The sequence below is a fragment of the Anneissia japonica genome, unplaced genomic scaffold (assembly GCF_011630105.1).
Source record: "Anneissia japonica isolate Jap-2015-1 unplaced genomic scaffold, ASM1163010v1 scaffold287790_len634930_cov199, whole genome shotgun sequence".
NCBI lineage: Eukaryota > Metazoa > Echinodermata > Crinoidea > Comatulida > Comatulidae > Anneissia > Anneissia japonica.
In genome coordinates this window covers 328,438-351,374 of record NW_022748191.1, presented here as the reverse complement: position 1 = coordinate 351,374, position 22,937 = coordinate 328,438, and the positions used below count along the sequence as shown (strand labels likewise).

Sequence of the window (22,937 nt, the reverse complement as noted above, 5' to 3'; positions counted from 1 at the left end):
TATTGTAATTTTCAGATTCATTTGCCATTCTTTGTTTATTTTTTTTTCATTGAACATGCATACATTTTGTTCAGTTTATATTGCAGCAAATGTTGTCTATAATGAAATATAACTATGTGTTACCTATATTTCATAGTTGATTTTTATTTGTTAATATTAAACTTTCTATGAGTTTTCTACATTATATTTTAAAGTTTAACCAGCACTTCTAATGGAAAGATGTTTTATTGATTAATAGCACATATCGTTTGTTGTTCACACATGGGATTTTAATTGAGACAGATGCATTATAATTCACTTCAATGTTGTTACCTGGCACATAATTCACTGCAATGAGTATGATAATGATGTTGACTACGATGATGGCAATGAGGCAGCAGCGATGAGAGTAATAACAATTTATGTGAACATAATCTTTGTAACAGTAGTATGGTTTTTATGATTTTTCATATGTTTAATTATGTTATTCATATACACATTAAAATAAATGTTAACATTGTTCAAATCTTACTATTGTGTATCAAACTGTCAGCATGTTTACGTCTATCTATGGACATATAATATGTATATATTATGTAGAGTATGTATTAAGTTGTGAGGTATACCAGTATTACATCATCAATTCACCTGTCCACCCATTTATCCTTGCATGAATCCCATCCACCCAGATTCATTCATTTTTCCACCCTCATATTTACCCATTCACCCGCTCTTCCATCTACCCAACCATCCATTTGTCCATCTGTACACCCGCCATCCACCAACCTGTTCATCTTTCTATCCGCTGACCCATTCATCCACCAATCCATCCATCCAGCATTCATCCACCTATTTGTCCATTCACCCATCATTTAATATTAATCCTTCCATTCACCCAACCACTAACCCTCTCTCTAGCAACCTACCCATCTATCCATTCTTTTGTCCATTCATCCACCCATCTATTCATTCACCCAATGGCATAATGTATCCATCAGTCCATTTATTTATCTTTCTGTCCAACCATTCACTTACTCTGTCAACAACCTGCTATGTTGTGAACAATATTACTTTTCTCTCTGCTTGTTCATTAATCTGTGGATATGTAAGCCTACAGTGCATACATTTTCTTTCATGTTTCTGGATTGCATATACATGCAGTATAATAAGAAACTATATTAAAGATAACTAGTGATATAGTATTGTGTAATATCTGAATTGTTTTAACATTAGTGTAATAAATAACACTACCCTAGGGGGTCCAGAGGCATGTCCCCGTAAATTTGTTGTTTTTTACAATAAAATATTTCTTTTTCTTTCTTTTCTTTTTCCTTTTTTTTTCATTTTCGAAGAGTGGGGTCAGCCCCTAAATCTGCCCCTGATAAAATAAACTGATAATTTTATTAAAGCATATTAACTTTGTCTCGATGTTTTACATGTTGACACTTATTTTTGTAGGCAACCAAACCAAGTTCAAATTCAGGGAGAATATCCAATGGCTTCTTAAAACCCAAGTATCCGGCATTTGTAAACCGCTACATTGGACGTAGTAACGGTGGTATTCCCACATATGCGAGTGAACGTGTGGGTGAACGTGCTGCGAAGGTATGTTGGTCGTCATTACGATGTGTCTCATTAAATGATAGTTGTATTCTATATCAATGGCAATGAATGCTTAAACATCAAAATTGAAATGGAAATGGCTTCTTTAAAAAAAAAAGAAAATGCAAAGAATATTTGTTTTTTCTAAACTGTTACTATTCTACCTGGCTTTATTTAATTTTCAGAGAATGGTGTCTGTCAATGTAAATGATGCTAGCAAGAAAGTGTTAAGTAAGGAGGAGGAAGAGTATGCACGTCTTGTGGCTTTAACAAGAGAAATACAGATACGCACAGAAGAGGCTCCATATAAGTTAGCAGACCCGAATAATCTGGATTCTTCAACAGGTGGTGCGATGGTCTTTAAGCAGTCATACACACATGCAGGACCTGGAGTTTTAAGAGGGCCTGCTTCTTTAGCACAAGATACTACCAAACTTTTATCTAGTGGTCAGACTTACAACATTGAATCAATTAAACTACAAAAAATGATTCTCAATCAGCAAAACCCAAAAGAGAATATGATCCTGTCAGAACCAGCTGCTTTGACCAAAGTCAGCGGTTTTCCTCATTGGCAGAAGCACAGTAGCTCTACAGAACTCACTGAGAAAATCTTGCGGCCAAACTCATTCATTGGTTATTCAAAAGACCTGCGGATGCCTGTGACCAACGGGTCTGATGTGTGTACTTGCTTCGAATGCCAGGAGGTTGGGAAGGTCAGCACAAGTGATTCTAAATGTCATAAAAACCATACTCATTACTCAAAGAGTAATGCGGTTCCCAGCCTCCATAATAAAATTTTGTCACAAGCGGACAGTCAGAAGACTTCTACTTGCAAGAATCCTTTGTTGGTCACCAATAGCGGTACCTTGCATGCTGATAAAAGCATTGATGTCATACAGAAACAGTATTTATTGTTCTTAAATGGACAATCAAAAATGTCAAGCCAGGCTGCAGATAAATATGTGCAAGGGTTAAATAAAGGGCTTCAGTCTGGTGATGGGAATACTACCAAGGACAGAATGAACAGTGTTGAAAATAACAAGGTAACTGTAAGTTTCTGTCTTGCTGCAGTCCTGATTTCACAGTGCTACTTCATATTACTCACAGACCTAGTGATCTGGTGGGCCATCCAATCAAAAACCCTTCCCTGGGCCCCCTATATTTTCTTATCTCTGGATCCACAATTGTAACCATCAAATATGTTGGCTCTTTCCTGAAAATTGTAGAGGAACTATCTGAGCATGACTAATATTCAAATTCAATTCAATTCAAATTCTAATTCTAATAATTTTTCTTTCTGTTTTCTTCCAGCATCAGTCCAGATGGTCATGTGAATAACAAATTTGAGGTCATGTGACTATAAAGTTTGCAGCTATGTTAACGTATCAACAAAAATATTGATCAAAATCAATGCACTATGCATGTATTGTAATAGACCTTTCCGAAGTGTCAATCATACCTAACAACTGACCAATCAAAACACAGCCAGGAATATGTGCATGCCTTACAAATACATGTGTTGTCCCACAAACACACATGTTTGCATATATTATGTTTACACTGTCATTTTCAGACTTCCCAAAATCCCTAAAATGAATTTCCGTAACTATGTCTTCAGCTTTCATTATTTAATGACGTCAGACAACGTGTAGAGCCATTTCTGGGTCCAGGACAAACATAAATTTGCGTAGTGTCTGTCTATTTCCGTAATACGCCATAATTCAGCAAAATTTTCATGGCAACTACGGACGTTCCGTAGTACTTGAGAACTCTGCGTTTTGTGGCACCTTAGCAAGAATGTCCAAGGGGCGGCACTTAGCGGAAAAGTCCACTGAATTTCCGCCACATACCGCAGTCCTGTGCCACATATTTCAATGTGTGCTACTGATTTTCTTCCACTTCAATTTTCTATTATTCCAAAAGATGTTCCCTAAGTTACATGCTCTCAGTTTTTCCCACCCCAGTTTTCCCCCCACCCCGAAGAGAAGAAAAACCACAATTCGTCAGGGAGAAAAAAAAAATTATATGTATTTTATACATATTATATCATCTGTATATAAAATCGATTAAATAAGGGTCTGAAACCCCTAAATTGTTTTTATTGGGGGGTTCTGCGACCTGGACCACTTCAGAAACATTTTAATCGACACCCAACCACACCTACTTTGCTGTCATTGGGGACCTTGCCCCTCCCCCAAAATTGTACCTTGCCCCTCTCTTGACCCACAGATTTGAGACGCTGACACCGCCACTGCATGCTCTGTTCTCCATGGTTTTGTCCTTCACCACTCATTTCCATTTTAACATACAAAGTGCATTTGTAATGTTCCCAAGTTGAGAGAAGCAAGCGCTAGGAAGATCTGGTCATTGAGCTTGGGAAAATGTAACAAGTTTTGGATTCTTATGACTTGCCAGATATATTGTTTCGTCTTTATAATAGATTATAAGTATGCAGCTGCACAAAATATAAGCCTATTTCTAGACAATCAAATGCAAGTATTTTTTTTATCATAATCATATTATAATGATCATATGGACAATAATGATCTTTATTGCATAATATTGTGTATTCAAATAACCAAACCATCTTGCATTTGCTTGTATTTTTATATCAGTGTTTTTCAATTTGAATGTGCTTTCATGTCCATTTAGCATTTGATAGGCAATTGGTCTCTTCACGTACTAGTATCAGTATAAATCATGAGGACCTTAATAATATCTGTCTGTGACAAATTTACAGATGCACAGAATGATACTCCCTGTAGAGTGTGTGCACGTGCTTATGCAATATTTATGGACTTTAATGACCATGTGTTACAAGTATCATAATCTAGATCAAATATGGTAATGCTATAAAATATCATTATTATTGTTCTTTCAATATTGTTGGTTTTGTATAAATTCTGTAGGCATATATATTAGTATTAGACTTTTGTATTTCAATTTTGTTTTTTTAATGCACCTTTCAGGATTGTCAATCAGACTTAACAACTAACCAATCAGAACACGGCTATGAATACGTGCGTGTCAAACAGTCACACATATTGTCCCACAAACCCACGTGAAACCCACGTGTTTTCGTATTTTTTAACACTCTTGGTTTGTGGGACCTTAGCAACAATATCCAAGGGGCGGGGCTTAGCGGATTTACTGCGTAAACTTGCTTTCTCAGCCAAATTTAAATAAATGTGCAATACTTTTTTTTTTTAAATATATGTATGTACAATCTGAACTTCTTTGAAAATCATGGTATTTTGATCAACAATAAAATGCAAATTTTAGAACAAAAGTTTGTTTGATTTTTTTAAATATCTCTTGTGCACCGGGCCTCATCACCATTTTCATTTCATTTATTTATTTTTCAGAATTGTAACAAACATCACAAACCTAGCACTATTCTGGCGGATTGTCAAAAAGCAAACAAATTCACAATGCAAAGACTCTCCAACTATTACTAGAACAGAAAACAAACAGGGTTTAATTACAATAAAAAGCAGACAAAGCAGAGAAAAGGCACAATCACCAAAAAGAAATAAATCAGTAACGGAAGAAGGGATCTCATCCCACATCCGTGGGAATGAGATAAAAACAGAGTAAAAAAAAATGCATTCGTACGGGCCTTAGCATGTCTAAAAACAATTTTCTCAGTTCTACGGGCAACAGGAACAGGCAACAGAGCATCATCAATGAGAAAATCTGACCATAGGCACTTGGCAACGAATTTTTTCACGAATATATTTTAGTCTATTGAAAATTGTGGGAAGTTTTAAGTGGAGCAAACTTTCTTCATATGTTGGTCGTGAATCAAATTGAGTTTGAAAATAATATGGAAAGCAAGATCTTGTAAAGCGCCTCTGGACAGATTCAATTTGATTGATGATGCTCTGCTGAAAAGGAAACCAAACAGGAGAGGCAAATTCAATTATTGGCATAACAATAGACTTAAATAATTTAGGGAAACAGTTTTATCATTGCAACGGACACACCTCTTAATGAATCCGGCAAGTTTATTACATTTGCTAGTAGTTCGAGCAATGTGTTTATTCCATTTTAGATCAGATGCCATAAAGACTCCTAAATACCTATAGTCAGAAACCTGTTCAAGTACATTATCAAATATTGTATATTGAAATCTTTTAATAATATTACAGTTTAATGGCTTAATGTTAATAATATTACAGTTTAATGGTTAACAATAATATTACAGTTTAATGGTTTAATGGCCCAGGAACCCTGAACCCCTACCTGTGGCCCTTGGCGGCCCCCTAACCCCAATAATCAGTGCTCGCGCTTAGTTCGCAACCTGACTACTTCAATTCTCGTGGCTACGGTCCTGTTTGTACAAAAGCTTTGATTCTAATCGTGTACCTTACATTGAAAGTTCGTAGTCGCACTCGCACTAAACGCTTAATGTAGGTGGGGGGGGGGGGGGGGGGAGAATATAATAAACTCAAGTTGAGTTTAAAAGATTAGCAGTTACATTTAATAATTTAAAATGTTCGGATGAAATATATATATTTTTTTATGAAGTTTATTCTCGTTTAAAATTTTATGAAGACAGTTTATTTTAAGTTTGTACCATATATAGTGTTCCTTGTATAATTATGTTCCAACCTAGTGGAGGTTTATATCTCTTTTGGTTGAGAATTGAAAAAAATGTAATAAATTGTATAGGCGCTGCAGTGTTTCTTTATGTGAAGTGCCATAAAATGCTCGATGTGATCATTCGTGTCTAATGTCAAATCCAATTTCAAGCAAGTGTTGCTGAGACTTATTCGAAGTTACTCTGGAGTTAGGTTGTATATGAGAATCATGAAGAAGGTAGTTCTGATAGCGACATTGATTTATTGTTTTAAGTACCGTATACTGAAACAATAACATTCCGAGGCGAATTTAGAAAGTTTTAGATAAAAAGTATTTAGGCCCTATTAAAGTTTTCATAGGTTTGTTTTAACATCGGCTTGTGTTCTTACTAATGTAACTTTCATTCTAATTAAAGAGAGATTTGTCATTGAAGATTCTATAACAGGCCCTTAAAATTATTGCTATAGATCGACTACAATGTATGGTATTTAATACATTTAAATCAAATTTAGATCGATCATAATATTTAATATTTTGATGTTAGCTGGTGATTAATTATAAAAACAGTTTTCAGTTTTTTATCTGATATCTCTTTGTGCGCCGACTATTTCTTAATAAAATATACTGCGTATTGTCCAGAGTCGACTTTTTTTTCAAGCAAGTGTTGCTGAGACTTCTTCGAAGTTACTCTGGAGTTAGGTTGTATATGAGAATCATGAAGAAGGTAGTTCTGATAGTGACATTGATTTATTGTTTTAAGTACCGTATACTGCAACAATATCATTCCGAGGCGAATTTAGGAAGTTTTAGATAAAAAGTATTTAGGCCCTATTAAAGTTTTCATAGGTTTGTTTTAACATCGGCTTGTGTTCTTACTAATGTAACTTTCATTCTAATTAAAGAGAGATTTGTCATTGAAGATTCTATAACAGGCCTTTAAAATTATTGCTATAGATCGACTACAATGTATGTTATTTAGTACATTTAAATCAAATTTAGATCGATCTTAATAATGTGACTTTAAATAGGCCTACATGCTAGCAACTAATTATAGAACATATTTAACATGATGTATTTAATTATGGTGATTAATAAAAACAGTGAAAGATTAACATTTTTCTGTGTATATCATTTTAATTTCTCCAATTTCAAACAAATGACAGTTGATTTTCGTGTAATGTTTGTATTTTAAATGAATATTATGTATCCACTGTTGTCTTCTAATCGGATTAAAATCTGGGCGAATTTTGGCCAATATCGAAAAAAAGTTTGGCCGAATTTGGCCGAGAGATGGCGTGTGTTTGGCCGTGAAGCCTGTCGGCTATCTGGCAACCCTGGTGTAGAGATTGGGAAAACAAGTTTGACACAAAACTGGCAATTACTGTACCTGCACTGTAGACTCTAATAATCCGGAAGCTGTGATGGTCTTCGGGTGATAAATATTTTCATTAAGATAACTTTAGTTTGTGAGGACCACGAAATCGTAAGATTATACATATGTATTTGTTATTCATAGGTAACTTAATGTGTGCCAAAATGTTAATAAATCCTAAGAATAGTGAACGATTTCAGGATCCTAGTGTCCTAGGCCTACTCGATTGAGTAGGTAGGAGACTGCTTTGCATGCTTCGCGATCACTACACACTGCCCAGGCTGCTGCCAACTGAAACGATATGACATGCCTCTTATTACTTAGAATAGTTAGTCTAGGGCCTATGCCCCTATGCCATATGCCTAGTTTTCCTTAACATGTATACGAGTGCATAGTGTAACTAGTTCCAGGCCTAAACTAAAGTAGTTACTGTATAAGTAGGCTGTCCAACCCTATCTTTTCTTAGTACTAGGCCTACTTACTAGGGCCTAGGCCTATAGGCCGCTTAATACTATAGTACTAGGCCTACTACTACTAGGCCTAGGGCCTAATGTAGCTAGGCGTAGAATAGAGTAGAGTACAGGCTTAGCCTAGTAATCCTACTACTACGCCTAGGGTAGGGTAGTACTACCCATCCTAGACCTAGCTTGCCTAGCCAAGGCCTAGACTATCCCTCTAGGCTAGCTAACTATTAGAATTATTAGAGATACCAACAGGGGGATTAAAAATTGAATGCAAAAATGCACTGCGATTTGCATGGACATGGTGTCTGATTGATCAAGATCCTGATTGTCTAAATTAATATATACTTTCTTAGATGATTTCTGGTAGGGGATAGTTTTACCTGTTAATATTTAATGGTTTGTTATGTTTTTCTTAAACCGACATTTGCAATGCTATATTTATCTGTAAATATTTATTAGGCCTATGTTTACAATGACATTTATAAATTATAAGAATACTAGAAATAGTAAGCCACATGAATAAATGACATTAAAGCTTCATTATCCCTTGTTTTTGTGCCACACAATCATGATTCTAACGTGCATTGAATTTATTGTTTTTTACCAGATTTTATCTTGTAAAAGAAAACATCTATACATATTACATGCTGTATATTTTGGAAATATGCATTTGCCATGGTAGAAACTTGAAGTTTAATATGAGGAAGGCAGCATTATTAACCCAACACTAAGTTTGTAAGTATATTTTAACCTGTTTACAGTTGTTATGATTGATTGGTTAATTTACATTCAGAAGAAATATTCAAACTAAAAAAAAAAATATTTCTACCAATTTATATATTATTTTTGTTTTTTATTTATTTTTTGTTCCATTGCTTTAAATTGAGGTGGAATACTATACCTCAAAATGAATCGCTTGGTTCTAATTTTTTTTCTAATTTGATCTCTTTAAGACATACTGTATTCTTTTATTTTATTTTTTAAAATTAATACCAATAAAATACCAAAAAATCAATATAGAGGATTTAAATTATTACTAGTATACATTTGGTAGGTCATCTGAAGGCACTTGTCATCATTTATTTCACCTACATCACAGTCAGTCCATAGAGTGCATACCTTTGCCCTGTGCCTGAATACAGTAATACTGTACACAGGACGTGTATGATGGGCGATTATATTATTTTTTTTTTTATCCTCGAGGGTATCAAATTTCCATGACCTTGTCCATAGGCCTTTTCTTCCAAAAATTTAATGATTTCTTTCTTAAATTATTATGTACTATTCCTCTAAATTTTATGATGATCTATTGCTTAGTTTTTGCATAATCTTGCTAACAGACAGATGGGGTGAATACATAACCTCCTTTTGGTGGAGGTAGTAATAATACAAAGTACATCAATGAGGCAGGATTACCTGTAAAATTTTCAATATAGTTAAAGCTAACTGTAAATAATAGATAATGTGAACTGAAAAAAAAAATAAAATTGAATGTTCCCATTGAAGGTGACTTGCAAATGGAAAGTTAGGAGGAGTTTCTTAAGAAACTTAACACGTTGACTGCCAGACCTTTTTTTACGGTTCCTTCCCTTGTGCCAAAACAAGTTTACATGTACAAACATACTTTTTTGAAATTTTATCTAGTCATATGTCATCAAAATGAAGTGTCTAATAAATTGGCGGGAAAATATTAGGGGGCGAGTATACTCGTCGATGGCACAGTGATAAAACATTTTACTGACTATGCCAAGTGCGAGTTATCTCGTCTGCTTTTTGCATGGGTTGGTATATATTCAAAGGGCGCCCCCACTTGTACTGCTCGAGTATACTACCGGCAACATAACACAACAAACATACATGTCATTTGTACGTTATCGTCTAGGTGTATCTTCCCCGAACTACCAGCTGTTGAGTCTGTGGTTCTACAATGTGTAATAAAGAAGTTATAAACGCTAGAATGAGTATACTCGTTCCTGGCGCCCTCAGCAACACCCTGTGGGCGAGTATACTCGTCGCTGGCAGCCAACGTGTTAAAACCATAGAGCTACCAAGGCTGACAGCATGTACTGTACCGGAATCAAATGTAGGGCCAGACTTAGGCTATTTGTCATCATATACAGTATTTAATTGAATTTGATACTAAACTTTCCAACTAATAAAGTAGAAAGTGTATCTGACACCTTTACATTCTAAAGTCCTGTCCAGACTATCAAATTTTATTTGACAAAACATGTGACATGCCTAAATATGGTCATGTTCTCATCTTATCATGACCAAAATATTATTTTATAGGCACATCATGACTATAATATGGGCATACAACGCTTTTTTGTCAAAAAAAATTAAATTGAGTGGACAGCTTTTACCCACTAAATAAGCTACAGTATTCATAATTGCACAAATAGTAAATCTGAGCTTTGAATTTTTCATTAAAAAAATTCTAGACCTCTGTACATACAGTACCACAGAGGCCTAGGGGTTGGGACTACAGTTATTAATCAAGCAACAAACATCGATTTAGAAAAGTACAGTTTGAGAAAAGAAACAGTTTCCATATTTTTTTTTTATCATTACCTGTATGGTATAACCAAAAAAGTGTGTGTTTCACATTTGTACTATTGATACTTGAACTGGCAACACCATTTTTGGACAAACTAATGAGTTTTAATGACATTTATAGTACTGTAGATTAGTGCATTGACATATACTGAACGTTTAATTTGTTTTCCCTGTGGCTAGGAAAAGCCCAGCTGACTCAACTTGCATAATCTACAGGTTAATATACAGTAAGCACCACATACTGTAAATGTAGTGACAATCTATCTACTGAAATTCTTCATTTTATTTTTTTCATGCCCATTTTATATTCAATGGATCAGTGCGTTTCTATACCCTTTGGACTATTGTTGTTGTATTTTATAATGGGAGAATTGGAGCAGTGATGACCCATAAACCTTTTTCATTCACGTCTTTAATAATATGCAAATGGGAGAATAAAATCAAAATAATACATGCACTTTAGAAAAATGCAACTGGAAAGTAGTTTTTTGTCATGGATATTGGCACTCTGTTGGTACTGTACTTGTTAATTTACTGAATGAAAATATAAACATGGAAATAAATCCAGTAAAACATTTAAGATACAGTGCTATTCATCAACGTAGTGGCAGTTTGGCGCAGCGGTTGAGGTTTGGGTTTTCAATCGTAAGGTCGGGTTTTCGAGTCTCCGTTGTGCAGATTCGCTTGTGTCCTTGGCAAGGCACTTTAGCTACATTGCTTCAGTCCACCCAGCTGTATCAATGGGTGCCAGCAAACTGCTGGGGACTAACCTGCGATGGACTAGTATCCCGTCCAGGGGGAGTACAACTCTCATCCGCTTCACACTACAGAAACTGGGGATAAGCTCCAGCCCTATGAGCCCCAGTGGCTCGGAAAGGATTTACAGTAGTTATTAGTAGTAACTACAGTATATTCATCCAGTTTGTGCACTGTAACTTTTTAGAAATCACAGCTACTGCATTAGCTTTGAAGTTTCCTCATACACATGACCTTGTGAAGTTTAAATGCACTATAATATAAAATTGTTTTAGCATCATGTACATCATGTCTGTACTATGACTGTCATCTCTAAATTGCTGCCTTAATACATAGTAATAGTAGTTAAACCAAATTCATCCTGGACGTTCACATTTCATAAAATCAGTTGAGGGGAATTTTCAAGACATTATAAACTTGTGAACATTTTTGTTTGACAGTATTTTTGCAAAGCTCTCATTTATGTCACTACCTGTCAAAATATTAGGGCCACTTAAACTACCACATAATATGTGTATTTGGCAATCAAACAGTAAACAACACATTCCTATTTTGATCAGCTGATCACGTCACATAGTACTTAATTACATTCAATAAACAGCAGTGAAAGCATATTAATGCATTGAAATAGCAGCCATTTCATGAACAACCATTATTTTTTTTATCAAATGTTTTGCCACATTCAATTACAATTAATTATGGAAATTATTTGTTTTTGATAAAATCAGAAACATAAAACTGCAATTTCAATCATTTTATTTTTATAATTTTTCTTGTTGTTTTCATACATTCTGCTAAAAAAAAAGAACACCATGTACAGTAAATGCAGCACCTCCCGTCTAATTCAAGTAATTTAATAATTTCCCTAGAGGCCCACTTTACTACTATACATTATGGAGAATAATTAAAGAATAATGTTGGATTAAATGAGATGTTTGTCTGATAAATAAATTACCTGGTGATGCTTGTAATTGGCCTCATCATCAAATTTGTAAATTTATAGCTCACAATCTGTTCATGTTTGTGAATATTTAGTCATACTTGGCGGTGAAACAATGTGCTATTGGTGTGTGTTTTGGTAATCCTGGTAAATTAGTATTCATGGCAAGGATATAGTATAAGAACAAGCTCATGTGGAAAATGGGATTTCATTATGCTTCATGTCTTCATAGTCTACTGTAAACTTGCTTAATGGTAAAGTGAAATAAGATTTGCCTGAATAAGCTTTTGTAAATTGCAAGCTTTACAGTAGGCCTGTGCAGCCATCTTGCAAAAAAAATAAATGGTTCACGTATGAAAGGCTTTTGTTGATTTTTGTAAAGGATATAGAAAATAATGTAAGGACAAATTATATGGTAATGAGGGCAAATTAAAAGTAAGAAAAACAATTTTATCCCTAAGATAAAAACTGTATTCCAAATTAGAGTGGAAATAGTGTATCGAAACTTACTGATTCTTGTGAGTAGTATAGTTTTAGTTCACCTTTGACAGTTACACTTTTCTACCAAGTTAAATACAATAGTCCTGTACTTCCCATCCCCCTTCTTAACCTGACCTTTCTACAGTAAACCAACTGGGGACTGTGATGATGACTTCTGCTTTAAAAGTATCTATGAATCTAATAAAGTGCAAAAGGTAGCAAGGGATGTATATGAAGATATTAACATTTAAGAATTGCTTCATTTTGTAGCATCATGTTGAGGTCGTCTTTATTGTTAACTTAGGTTTTCAATACTTAGTTCATCAAAACAGTTTTTTTTTGTGATATACTGTAAGATTACTGATCAATCTCACAAGAAATCCTAAATCTTTAAAATTATCAGTTTCATATCTTCATATACCAAAATGTGTATGAGCTATATTTTGTTTCATTACAGCTTGAACAAACTTAATATTTAATTATATTATTTCATTTTCAGTTGTGTGTACTAAACATAGAAAAGGAAAGAAAACTGGAGTTTTTGTAAAAAGTGAAATTATTTAATAGTGCAAGATGTCCTCAAATAAAAGGTACTGTAAATTGTAGAACATATTTTGTGTATGTCAGTGCTAGTAGTTAAACATAGTACTGTACTATAGTAGTAAAATTTTATTTGAGCATTTTCAAATTATTTTTTTAGCATGACAAAATGTGGATCCTAACACCAGTGGCTGCATGTTTTGCTAAATTTCAAGGTTTCGTGTCAGTAAAAGAACACTGGACAGTATAGTTTTAATAGTTTTTTTTTTATATCAAACAATGGAGGCCACTGTGTATGCCATTTAGCAGCAGATATGGTTACTCAATTTAAGTGCCCCGATTGTCAACACATGCTGTTCTTAGTGTCAGCTGTTGGACTTGCCTTCTCCCCTGGCAGAGCATACCACAAGGAATTGTAAACTCCCATGTCATAACAATAGTGTGCAGTTGTGATACAGGTTCCGTATGCCCTTCTGATGGATGGTGTGCATGCTGTCTTGTAGTATGCAGTAGGCGGGTTTTCAAATTGTTATTATGATCTTGCTACATTATCTTATTGTTTTTATGAAAAAAGATATTTAGTGGTTTGGTATAGTTGGAATGGTTTGGTTTCCCAACCTCGATGTCGGGGTTTCAATCCTTCGTTGTGCATTTCGTTTATGTCCTTAAGACACATTATCTACTGTGTACATTGCTACATTGGAGTAATCTGATGGTGGACCAGCATCTCACCTGCTTCATGCTACAGGAACTAGGGATAAGCTCCAGCACTATGAGCCCTGGGGCTTGGCAAGGATTAAGTAATTATATTAATTAGAAATGTAACAATTATCAAGGAATCTTAAAAATACTGCAGAAATATCATGAAACTGACTATTAAAGCTGAACAACAATGCATTATGATTACTCTACATACATTACTTTGAAGACAACTGTTTAATTGACCTACTGCTTAGGGATGAGAGCTTGTTCAAGGCCTAAGCTTCCTTGATCCCATTTGACAGGTTTATGAGTTTGCTCTGCATTCTTGCCCTTCTCCTTAGTGAAACCTATTATTATAAAATAGTATGCAAGTAGTACTGCGTGTTCAATTGTCATTTGCTGGTTAAAACTAACTTAATTGCTACAAATTATTTTTTATGCATCATCACAATTGTATTATTGTTATTAAATATTCATTCCAAATACGGTTTTTATAATACATAAATTACAATAATGAAAGATCTGTACTATCATTACAATTTTAATGTCTCCATTAAGCAGTGTATCTGTCATACATACTGAATATGCTATGGATATTAACTGTGTATTTAGATGACAGTAGGTGTATATTTTGTCCAGAATAGCTACAGTATGCTTTGTTTTCTTTATTACAATATTATATTATTACTACTGCATTATATTATTACTATTACTATAATGTTATTATTCAACAGAAATGAAAGAAAGTACAGCACTACTACACAACAACAGTAATATTATACAATTAATGAGGGCCCCAATGATATTGTTTTCTTTCAACTAAATGTCTGCATTTTTACCATATTATTATTTAGTAAAATTTTATTACTATATTAATTAGATTTCTCTGTTCTTTTTTAACGTTTTAGTGAATTAAAGAAATTAAGTGAAGAGAGTCTGACAAAGAAACCGGAAGAGGTGTTTGATGTTTTAGAGAAGCTAGGAGAAGGGTAATTATTACCATACAGTATATTTTTTATAATTTTTACAGTTGTGGTTCTAAAAGCAGTCCCTCATACAATATAAACATTTTTAACTATAAAATAATAGCTGTATAGAAAAAAAAATGATTGGTATGGTTGGTGCAGCAGATTTTATTTTGAAGTGTGTTCGAACCCCTTGTCTGTTCCTCTTATGTCCTTGGGCAAAGCACTTTACCTACCGTATGATTGTCTCTTGCCATGCAGGAGTATTTGATAGGTTTTAACACGATTGCACTAATTTCTAGCTGTAATATGAAGTACAACCAAGCTGAATAAACAATATAGACAAAAAGCACTATTTGTTGTTACTTAATTTAGTTTGACTTTTCTTTATCAAATATATTCTCAATTCATCTTTGATGTAATTTTTCCTCCTAATTCAATTTAGGTCATACGGGAGTGTATTCAAAGCAATGCACAAAGAATCAGGGCAAGTGCTTGCCATCAAACAGGTTCCCGTCGACACAGACCTTCAAGAAATAATCAAAGAAATATCTATAATGCAGCAGTGTGATAGTCCATTTGTTGTCAAGTATTATGGTAGCTATTTTAAAAACACAGACTTATGGGTAAATAACTTGTTGTCATATTTTGTCATATTTATTTTATCAATATAAATAATGATATTATGATTTCATTCGAATTCCTGGTTCTGCCACTGACTAAACATTGCCTCTATTTTACTTGTTACAGTATACATTGCAAAACAGATAAAAACAGTAACAGAAATCATTTTGAATGAACATTATTGTAAACATTAACATACCTTGGACAATATTTAACTTTAATTAGTTGATTATTTAAAAATTGATTTATATGTGTATGGCATACTAAACAGTGAGCTGGGCTGGTCAATTCTATTATTTATGAGGGGTTTTCTATAAAGAGAATATCAGTATGTTTCACTAATAGACTACCAACATTACCATTAATTTGTTAACTTTTATTCTTTTTCCTTAAATGTTTTTCTCATAAACTAACAATAATTGTATTATTATGTTAATATTCTTAAATGTTTGTTCTTCTAAACATTAATGATACTATACAGATAATTCAGAAAAACTTTTAAGAATTAGGCACTGATACACATTTATTTAATTTGTTAATTTATGGTATTTTGATACTTATATCTTCTATTTTATCTCCTAGTAATTAGGTATAGAATCAATCATGCTCAATTTACATTTGTTATATCTTGTGTTTTTGTTATTTTAGATTGTTATGGAGTACTGCGGTGCAGGGTCTGTGTCCGACATCATGAGGAGGCGAAATAAAGTAGTATGTATGCAACAATGGCTATATATTTTGTTAAAATCATGACATGATGGATAGTAAAGAAAATAAACAACAGTATACTGTAATTTACTATAAATTATATTATAAGTCAATCGTGACGTCATCACTGCAACTCCCAATGTTATTTGCCTATCCCCCACAGTCCAATCATTTTTTAATTAGATACTTGGCTTGATTTTTTTTAGGTTCGTGTGCAAAAAAATTTCCTCATTTTTTAAAAATTACTCCAAAAATTACTTTCGTAAAAGGAGGTTAATTAGAACCTAAAGAAAGTTACTTAAAATTCAATATTAAGTATGAACAATTAAGGAATTAATTGAATCAATGGATACTCATAAACTAAACAAACTGAAAGTTTAATAGGAATATTCTAGACGTATTTTAAAGACTCAAGGAATAAAATTTGGTGTAGGCCTATGGCAGGTAGGCAGGGAGGCCGCCGAGGCCTCCTCTCCGGGTCGTAGCCTAGCCTAGTTATGAATCATCGCACAATTTTACCTGTCTGCACCATCCAAAAAGTGACTACTGTATTCTCTCTCAAATGCTTTAAGGAATGATTATTGCTTTGACGAGTGTCTATTAAAATAACATTTACAAACAAGTTCTTCGGTAGTATTGTGTAACGTCACTACTTCTGTGAGTAGTCAGTTTTAACGTTAGTACCCATCATGCAACGCGATAGCTCTGCCCCTTTTGTAAACAAATCGAAATACACATGTGCAAACCTGTAACTAACATACTGTACTGTACGTCGAGCACATAAATCTTGAAATTAACATACTCTGCAATGCAAGATGAATAAATTATGACGTCATCCGTTAACGTTAAGGTTAACCTTGTGCGGCGACAACTACCTATTGAGTTAACGCGCACGTTGCAGGAGCACAAATCAGCATACGCACAGCTAAATGTAAATATGCACACTGTACTGTATACTGATCATATCAATATAGCAAGCGATGACTGCTACAACAGTTGCTTATCAAATCTCAGATTAAAAGACGGCGATCGACTTATAAAGCAGTTAGTAGAGCATGTATTGTACACTAGCGGAAAGCTATACTTTCAAAAATTTTGTTTGGTCTTTGCAGTCCCTCAGGAAATTTTTTCAAGCATTAAATCTAACCTTCGTATAATAATTTTCCTATAGTGTACTATGCGGAGCTCTATTAATTGCTTATTTTAAATTATTGTTACATTCAGTGTGGCTTGGGGTACTGATAATGGTAGTGGCATTGACAATGATAACTTCAAAAATATGTATATATATTTTTAATATATTTTACAATTAGATATATAAAAAGAATTCAGTGACAGTTACCAACACTTGTCTGGGGTACTATAGCAAACATTTTAATGTACATGTTTATTTATAATTAATAGAGTTCAGTAATTTTTGATTATTTTCAGTATTTAAATTAATTTCCTTGAAATCCTATTTCTTTCATTGACACAGCTAACAGAAGGAGAAATAGCAACAATACTGCAATATACACTAAAAGGATTAGAATACCTCCACTTCATGCGGAAAATTCATAGAGATATCAAAGCTGGTAATATCTTACTAAACACAGAGGGTCATGCTAAACTTGCAGACTTTGGAGTTGCAGGGCAGCTTACGGTAAAAAAATGTCCCTTCCTCTTTCTTTTCCACATTCCTCGATTTACAGAAGTTAAATTTGAACGTCGTATGATACAGTATGTGTTTGCTTGATTTTTAACCTGATATGTTCTTTAATTAGTTAACAAGTGGAAAATGTTGTTTGTTCTCGTTGTGGATACTGTAGGTACCACAACATTTTAGTTTCAGTCAGAATAGTTTTGATGATATTAATGATATTTCAAGATCATTAATTGGAGGAAGTGAAAGGAAAGCTTGAACATGGTTAGTGCTTGAGGTTGGGAGCGAGATGTTGGAGGAAGCACACCCTTTAGTGATAGCAGCTTTGTCTCTCCTTAACTATGCACTTTCATGTTGTTTATATGTAATACATTTTTGTGCTGCTAGAAATAGAATATATATGGCATACTTTCCTAATAATAATAATTGTTTTCTTAGGACACAATGGCCAAGCGCAACACTGTTATAGGTACACCTTTCTGGATGGCGCCAGAAGTTATTCAAGAAATAGGTTACGACTGTAAAGCAGACATTTGGTCACTTGGTATAACAGCATTAGAAATGGCAGAAGGGAAACCACCCTATGCAGATATCCATCCAATGAGAGTAAGTAAATTCAAATAAAGTCATAGGTTCAAAAGAGTTTTCATCAAATATGATGAGTAAGTCAAATAAATAACTAATCAAAAACATGGGTTTATATTTTTGATTTGGATAATTCACCAATAGAATTTGGCATATGACGTGGAATTTCAACCAATCAAAAACATGTATTGAAAAAGGGTAATGACATTTGTATAATAGTCAGTGATTTGATAATTATTAATTTTTTTGGACATATTTTTGGTTAACAGGCAATATTTATGATCCCGACAAAACCACCACCAGCATTCCGCAATCCAGAGAAATGGACGGAAGAATTTACAGATTTTATAAGCAAATGTTTGATTAAAGATCCAGAAGAAAGGGCAACGGCTACAGAACTACTTCAGGTATGCTGTAAAATATTTAAGGATCAAGAAGTGTATTAAATTATAAGGATTTTTCCACTTTAATATTTATTATTATTGTTATTAATTTAACTATTATTAATGCAATTAATATATTGATATAATAATACTCCTACTGTGATTTTCATATCTTAAAAAACATAAAATTTCATCTTCCTACACTTGGAAACTGATTTTACTGCATGTTGTACTTGGTAAGTTTGTGATGACTACAGTACCTGTTTGAGGCTGCCAATTGAGTCTATTTATGTACACTTCAAGAAATTTCAAAGAAAAGCCTTTAATAATGATGCTCCACAAATTTTGTATTCCTTGTTGTTTTACCACGTATACTTTGTGACTGGGTGATATTTTATGTCTTTTTAAATATATGAAAACAAATTTACATTGCCTATTTTGTGAAATGTTCTTTATTTTTCGATTTTAATGATAATTGTATTTAAAATTATTTTTAAGCATGCATTTATCTCAAGTGCTGGACCGGTCAGTATATTGCGTGACATGATCATTGAAGCTAATAATATCCGAGAAGATGAAAAATTACGGCATCAACAAATGTTACAGAATCCTAGTCTTTATGTATCTTCGGTAAGTCTTAAGGCAACATTTATTTCTTATTTTGTTGGTGTTCCTTGATATATTTCACGCTAAAAGAATCCAAACCAATCCTGTCTAAACCAACTTCACAGAGATATGCAACTGGTTCTTATTCTGCTGTCAAAGACGTAGGACGTTAATCCCAATTCCATCTATCTAAACACATCCTTGACTATTTGCTTTACAGGATGAGGATGATGATGAAGATGATGCTGTTATCGATGGAACGATGATCAAGAGGCCGAGCGGAGATGAGGGAGTTGCAATCGCGGATGTTGATTCCGACACGTTCATTGCCCATAGTGATGCGAACACGATGATTGAATTGGAATCCAGTATGGGAACAATGGTGATCAATTCTGACGAGGAAGATGAGACAGACTACCTTGAGAATATGGATGATACTATGAAAAGTAAGTATTCGTCTTCGTATTTGTAAATGTAAAGAGAATTTACATTATGCTCCTAGTGACCTGTGGCGCTGTGGCAGTGACGTGTCTACCATAGTCAGTACACCAGGAGACAATCCACTACTCTTTATCAAATAATAAAATCAATTTTTTGTCATACATCTCTGCTATTAGCACGATGCGGGACCATTGGCTTAACATCCTATTAATTAATTAGAGCAAATGATGCAGGTGTTAAACTGGGCTTTTCCATGGGATCTGATGTCGTATTGATAATCAATAATAATGCTTTCATATTTTGTATTGTGCCTTTTTTCTGTTCACCTTTTAATAAAATCAAATTGAGTTTGATGAGGTATTTTAATATATTATTTTGCTTTCCAGTCCCCATGATTATCATTCAATATTATATAATGTTTTCCATTTGACAAAAACAACTCCCATTGACAAGCCGCAAAGAAATGTTTATGATGCTAAATGCGGGTACTCACTGTCGTACTATCGTTGTACGATGGATACAACTCGACACAATGCTGTCTGCTGATTATCAGTGGCAGCCTAAACGGACCGTCATGAAAATGATCCGTTGCACACACGACGTGGCTTTGCGTTCTTTATAAACCGTCGGGCGCAATGAGTACTTGCCTTAAGAAACGTTGTGCGAAACTAATAACCTTGTAAACAATATTGATTTTTTCTTAGAATTTGATACAAACCCTTCAGCAAATAAAGAATATCGTCCATTATTCATGGAACATTTTGATCAACTTGATGCCAAAAAGCAAGCATCAAAATCAGAGAAATCTCCTGCTGAGAGTAATGATGTTGCTGCACCACCAACAGTGCCTGCGGAAGTGACACCGCCAGTGCTTCCTGTTCCTGCTGTCCCAGTCACAGAAGACATCACTCCACCACAAATCATACCTGTACAGTACCAGAGACCTTACCCAGATCAAGATTATGAATTTGTGAGTAGTTATGATACTGATCATTATTTTTTTTTCAATTCAATTCGAAAAAACATTTATTAGCTTCCTTTGTAGCATACATATACAAAATAAAGTTTTTATGGCTATAAATATAAAGAAAACGGCATACAAAAGGAAGAAGGCAAATGCCTGAGAAGATAAGAAATGTTGTGCTGGGCCAGCCTAATGAAACAACAAACTCACAGGGGAAAAAAAAAAGAAACAGAGCAGGACGAGCAAGACAGACGAACGAATAAACGATGACAAAACAGGAACGAGAAAAACAAACAAGAAAGCCAACACGAGACCGTCAGTACAGGGGAAATCAAGAGAAAAAGAAAAACCGTGGAAAAGATAATCGAAAAGTGGGATTAAAAGATAATATTTTAGTAATTTGAAATGAAGTGTTTTTTAAGTTTGATGATCATGATGGTGATTATGATGATGGCATGATCATGATGATAATGATTACATTGATACTTTTTAAGTTGATACATTAGGATATTTTAGGCCAGTTGTTACAATTTCACCAGAATATTATTCCAAGAAAGATGGTTACCCATAAACCCAATAGGCATAGGCCTGTAGTTGATAAGAAATCCTGATCTTTTTTGCCTTACATTGCTGATGCTATCGATGCATTGTCATGACTAAAAAAATGGTTACGTTAACTACTGTCTCATTGTTACTGAATGTTGTAATTTTATTGCAGATAAAACAATTATCATACGATGAGTTACACAAAAGACTAGCAGACTTAGACCCAGAAATGGAAAGAGAAATAGAAGAATTACGACTCCGGTACCAAGAGAAACGACGTCCAATTCTGGAAGCAATGGACATTAAACGAAAAAGGCAACAGAATTTTTAGCATATGCACTCTCTCTCATAGCTACCAATGCCCAGTCATGTAGACTGGCTTATTTCATATGCAGGAAATTTGTCTAACAGGAGACTGATTTTATACCTAGATGTAATGGAATTTCTGTACTGACTGTGGTATACTGTATGCTACCCCTTCAATCACCAATGAGGTGTGATTAAATACATATCAGCCTAAAACTGCAAGCAGTTGGTGGTACCATTCCCCACATACAACAAAATCAGGGCAATCCATAGAAACTCTGTTGCTGTCCAACACTCTTCATAACCAGGATTGTGGGCTTATACCATTCAGACAAATGCAAGTCGTTCTGGTACCTGAGTTATTATTAGGGATTATTTTACCTAGTAATACAGTACATTGCTAGCATCCATTTTTTTTTTATATGGAATGATAAAAACTTATTGGATTATACCATCAGGCCATAACAATACTAGCTGTTGCTGTTAGGGCTGATAAATTAGTTCGCACAAAAAACATCAAAAGATAGCTTCTATTTATTATATTTTTAGTTTATGGTTAAAACATATTCGTATTGTATTTGGTATATTATTTATTTTTAAATTGCAAATAAAGAAAATTCTTACAAAGATCTGGAGGCAGAAGAGACATGGAGAACTGTCAAAATTTAAAATTGCAATATTTAAACAGATAGTAAAATGATGATCATAACCCTATGGTCATACTTTTGAGTGCCTCCTACTTGTAAGATCCTGGATTCACCCAAAATGCTGTAACATAACATAATTGAATCAACCAAATTTAATTTCACTCTCTATTTGTAGATAAATATCTTGTACAGCATGAGTTGTTGCAGCGCCTACTAAATTAAATATATTTATACAAATGCGATTTTGTAATTATATTATTTTTAAATAACAATCATATATAGTAGGTCTGAATTTGTTCATAGTTAATAATGCTTATAAAGAATGTTCAGCACTTTTTTTATTTGATAAAATTAAATAATAAATTGTTCTTGTGCATGTTAGCTTGGTTGTGATAATACTTAATAAACATTGAGGGGAGGTAAAATGTATATAAAATACTTTTATAAATGACCTTTGAACCTGGATTTGCTAATATTTGTAACAAGCTGACACCGTAAATTATGGTAACCTTCTGGTAACAGAAAAATTATTTTTTAAATGT

At 33.9% G+C, this 22,937-nt stretch overlaps 2 protein-coding genes across 9 annotated transcripts in view; both read left to right on the top strand.

Annotated features, from left to right (window-relative positions):
* Positions 1-4,870, top strand: part of LOC117120721 (cytosolic carboxypeptidase 2-like) — a 29,784-nt gene extending 24,914 nt beyond the window's left edge. For all 8 annotated transcript variants that reach the window (XM_033265781.1, XM_033265779.1, XM_033265780.1 and 5 more), the window contains 3 exons: positions 1,438-1,584; positions 1,767-2,624; positions 2,893-4,870. In XM_033265781.1, the coding sequence (XP_033121672.1) occupies positions 1,438-1,584; positions 1,767-2,624; positions 2,893-2,919 (1,032 nt within the window). In that variant the 3' untranslated portion in view covers positions 2,920-4,870. The remainder of the gene's footprint in view (positions 1-1,437; positions 1,585-1,766; positions 2,625-2,892) is intronic.
* Positions 4,871-7,514: 2,644 nt separating this feature from the next.
* LOC117120720 (serine/threonine-protein kinase 3-like) lies at positions 7,515-22,632 on the top strand. The gene is made up of 13 exons (XM_033265777.1): positions 7,515-7,648; positions 8,609-8,736; positions 13,236-13,326; positions 14,887-14,967; positions 15,389-15,569; positions 16,216-16,278; positions 17,753-17,917; positions 18,356-18,523; positions 18,772-18,909; positions 19,384-19,515; positions 19,712-19,937; positions 20,637-20,902; positions 21,615-22,632. The coding sequence occupies exons 3-13, from the start codon at positions 13,310-13,312 to the stop codon at positions 21,771-21,773; spliced, it is 1,596 nt and encodes a 531-aa protein (XP_033121668.1). The 5' UTR covers positions 7,515-7,648; positions 8,609-8,736; positions 13,236-13,309; the 3' UTR covers positions 21,774-22,632.
* The last annotated feature ends 305 nt before the right edge of the window (positions 22,633-22,937 follow it).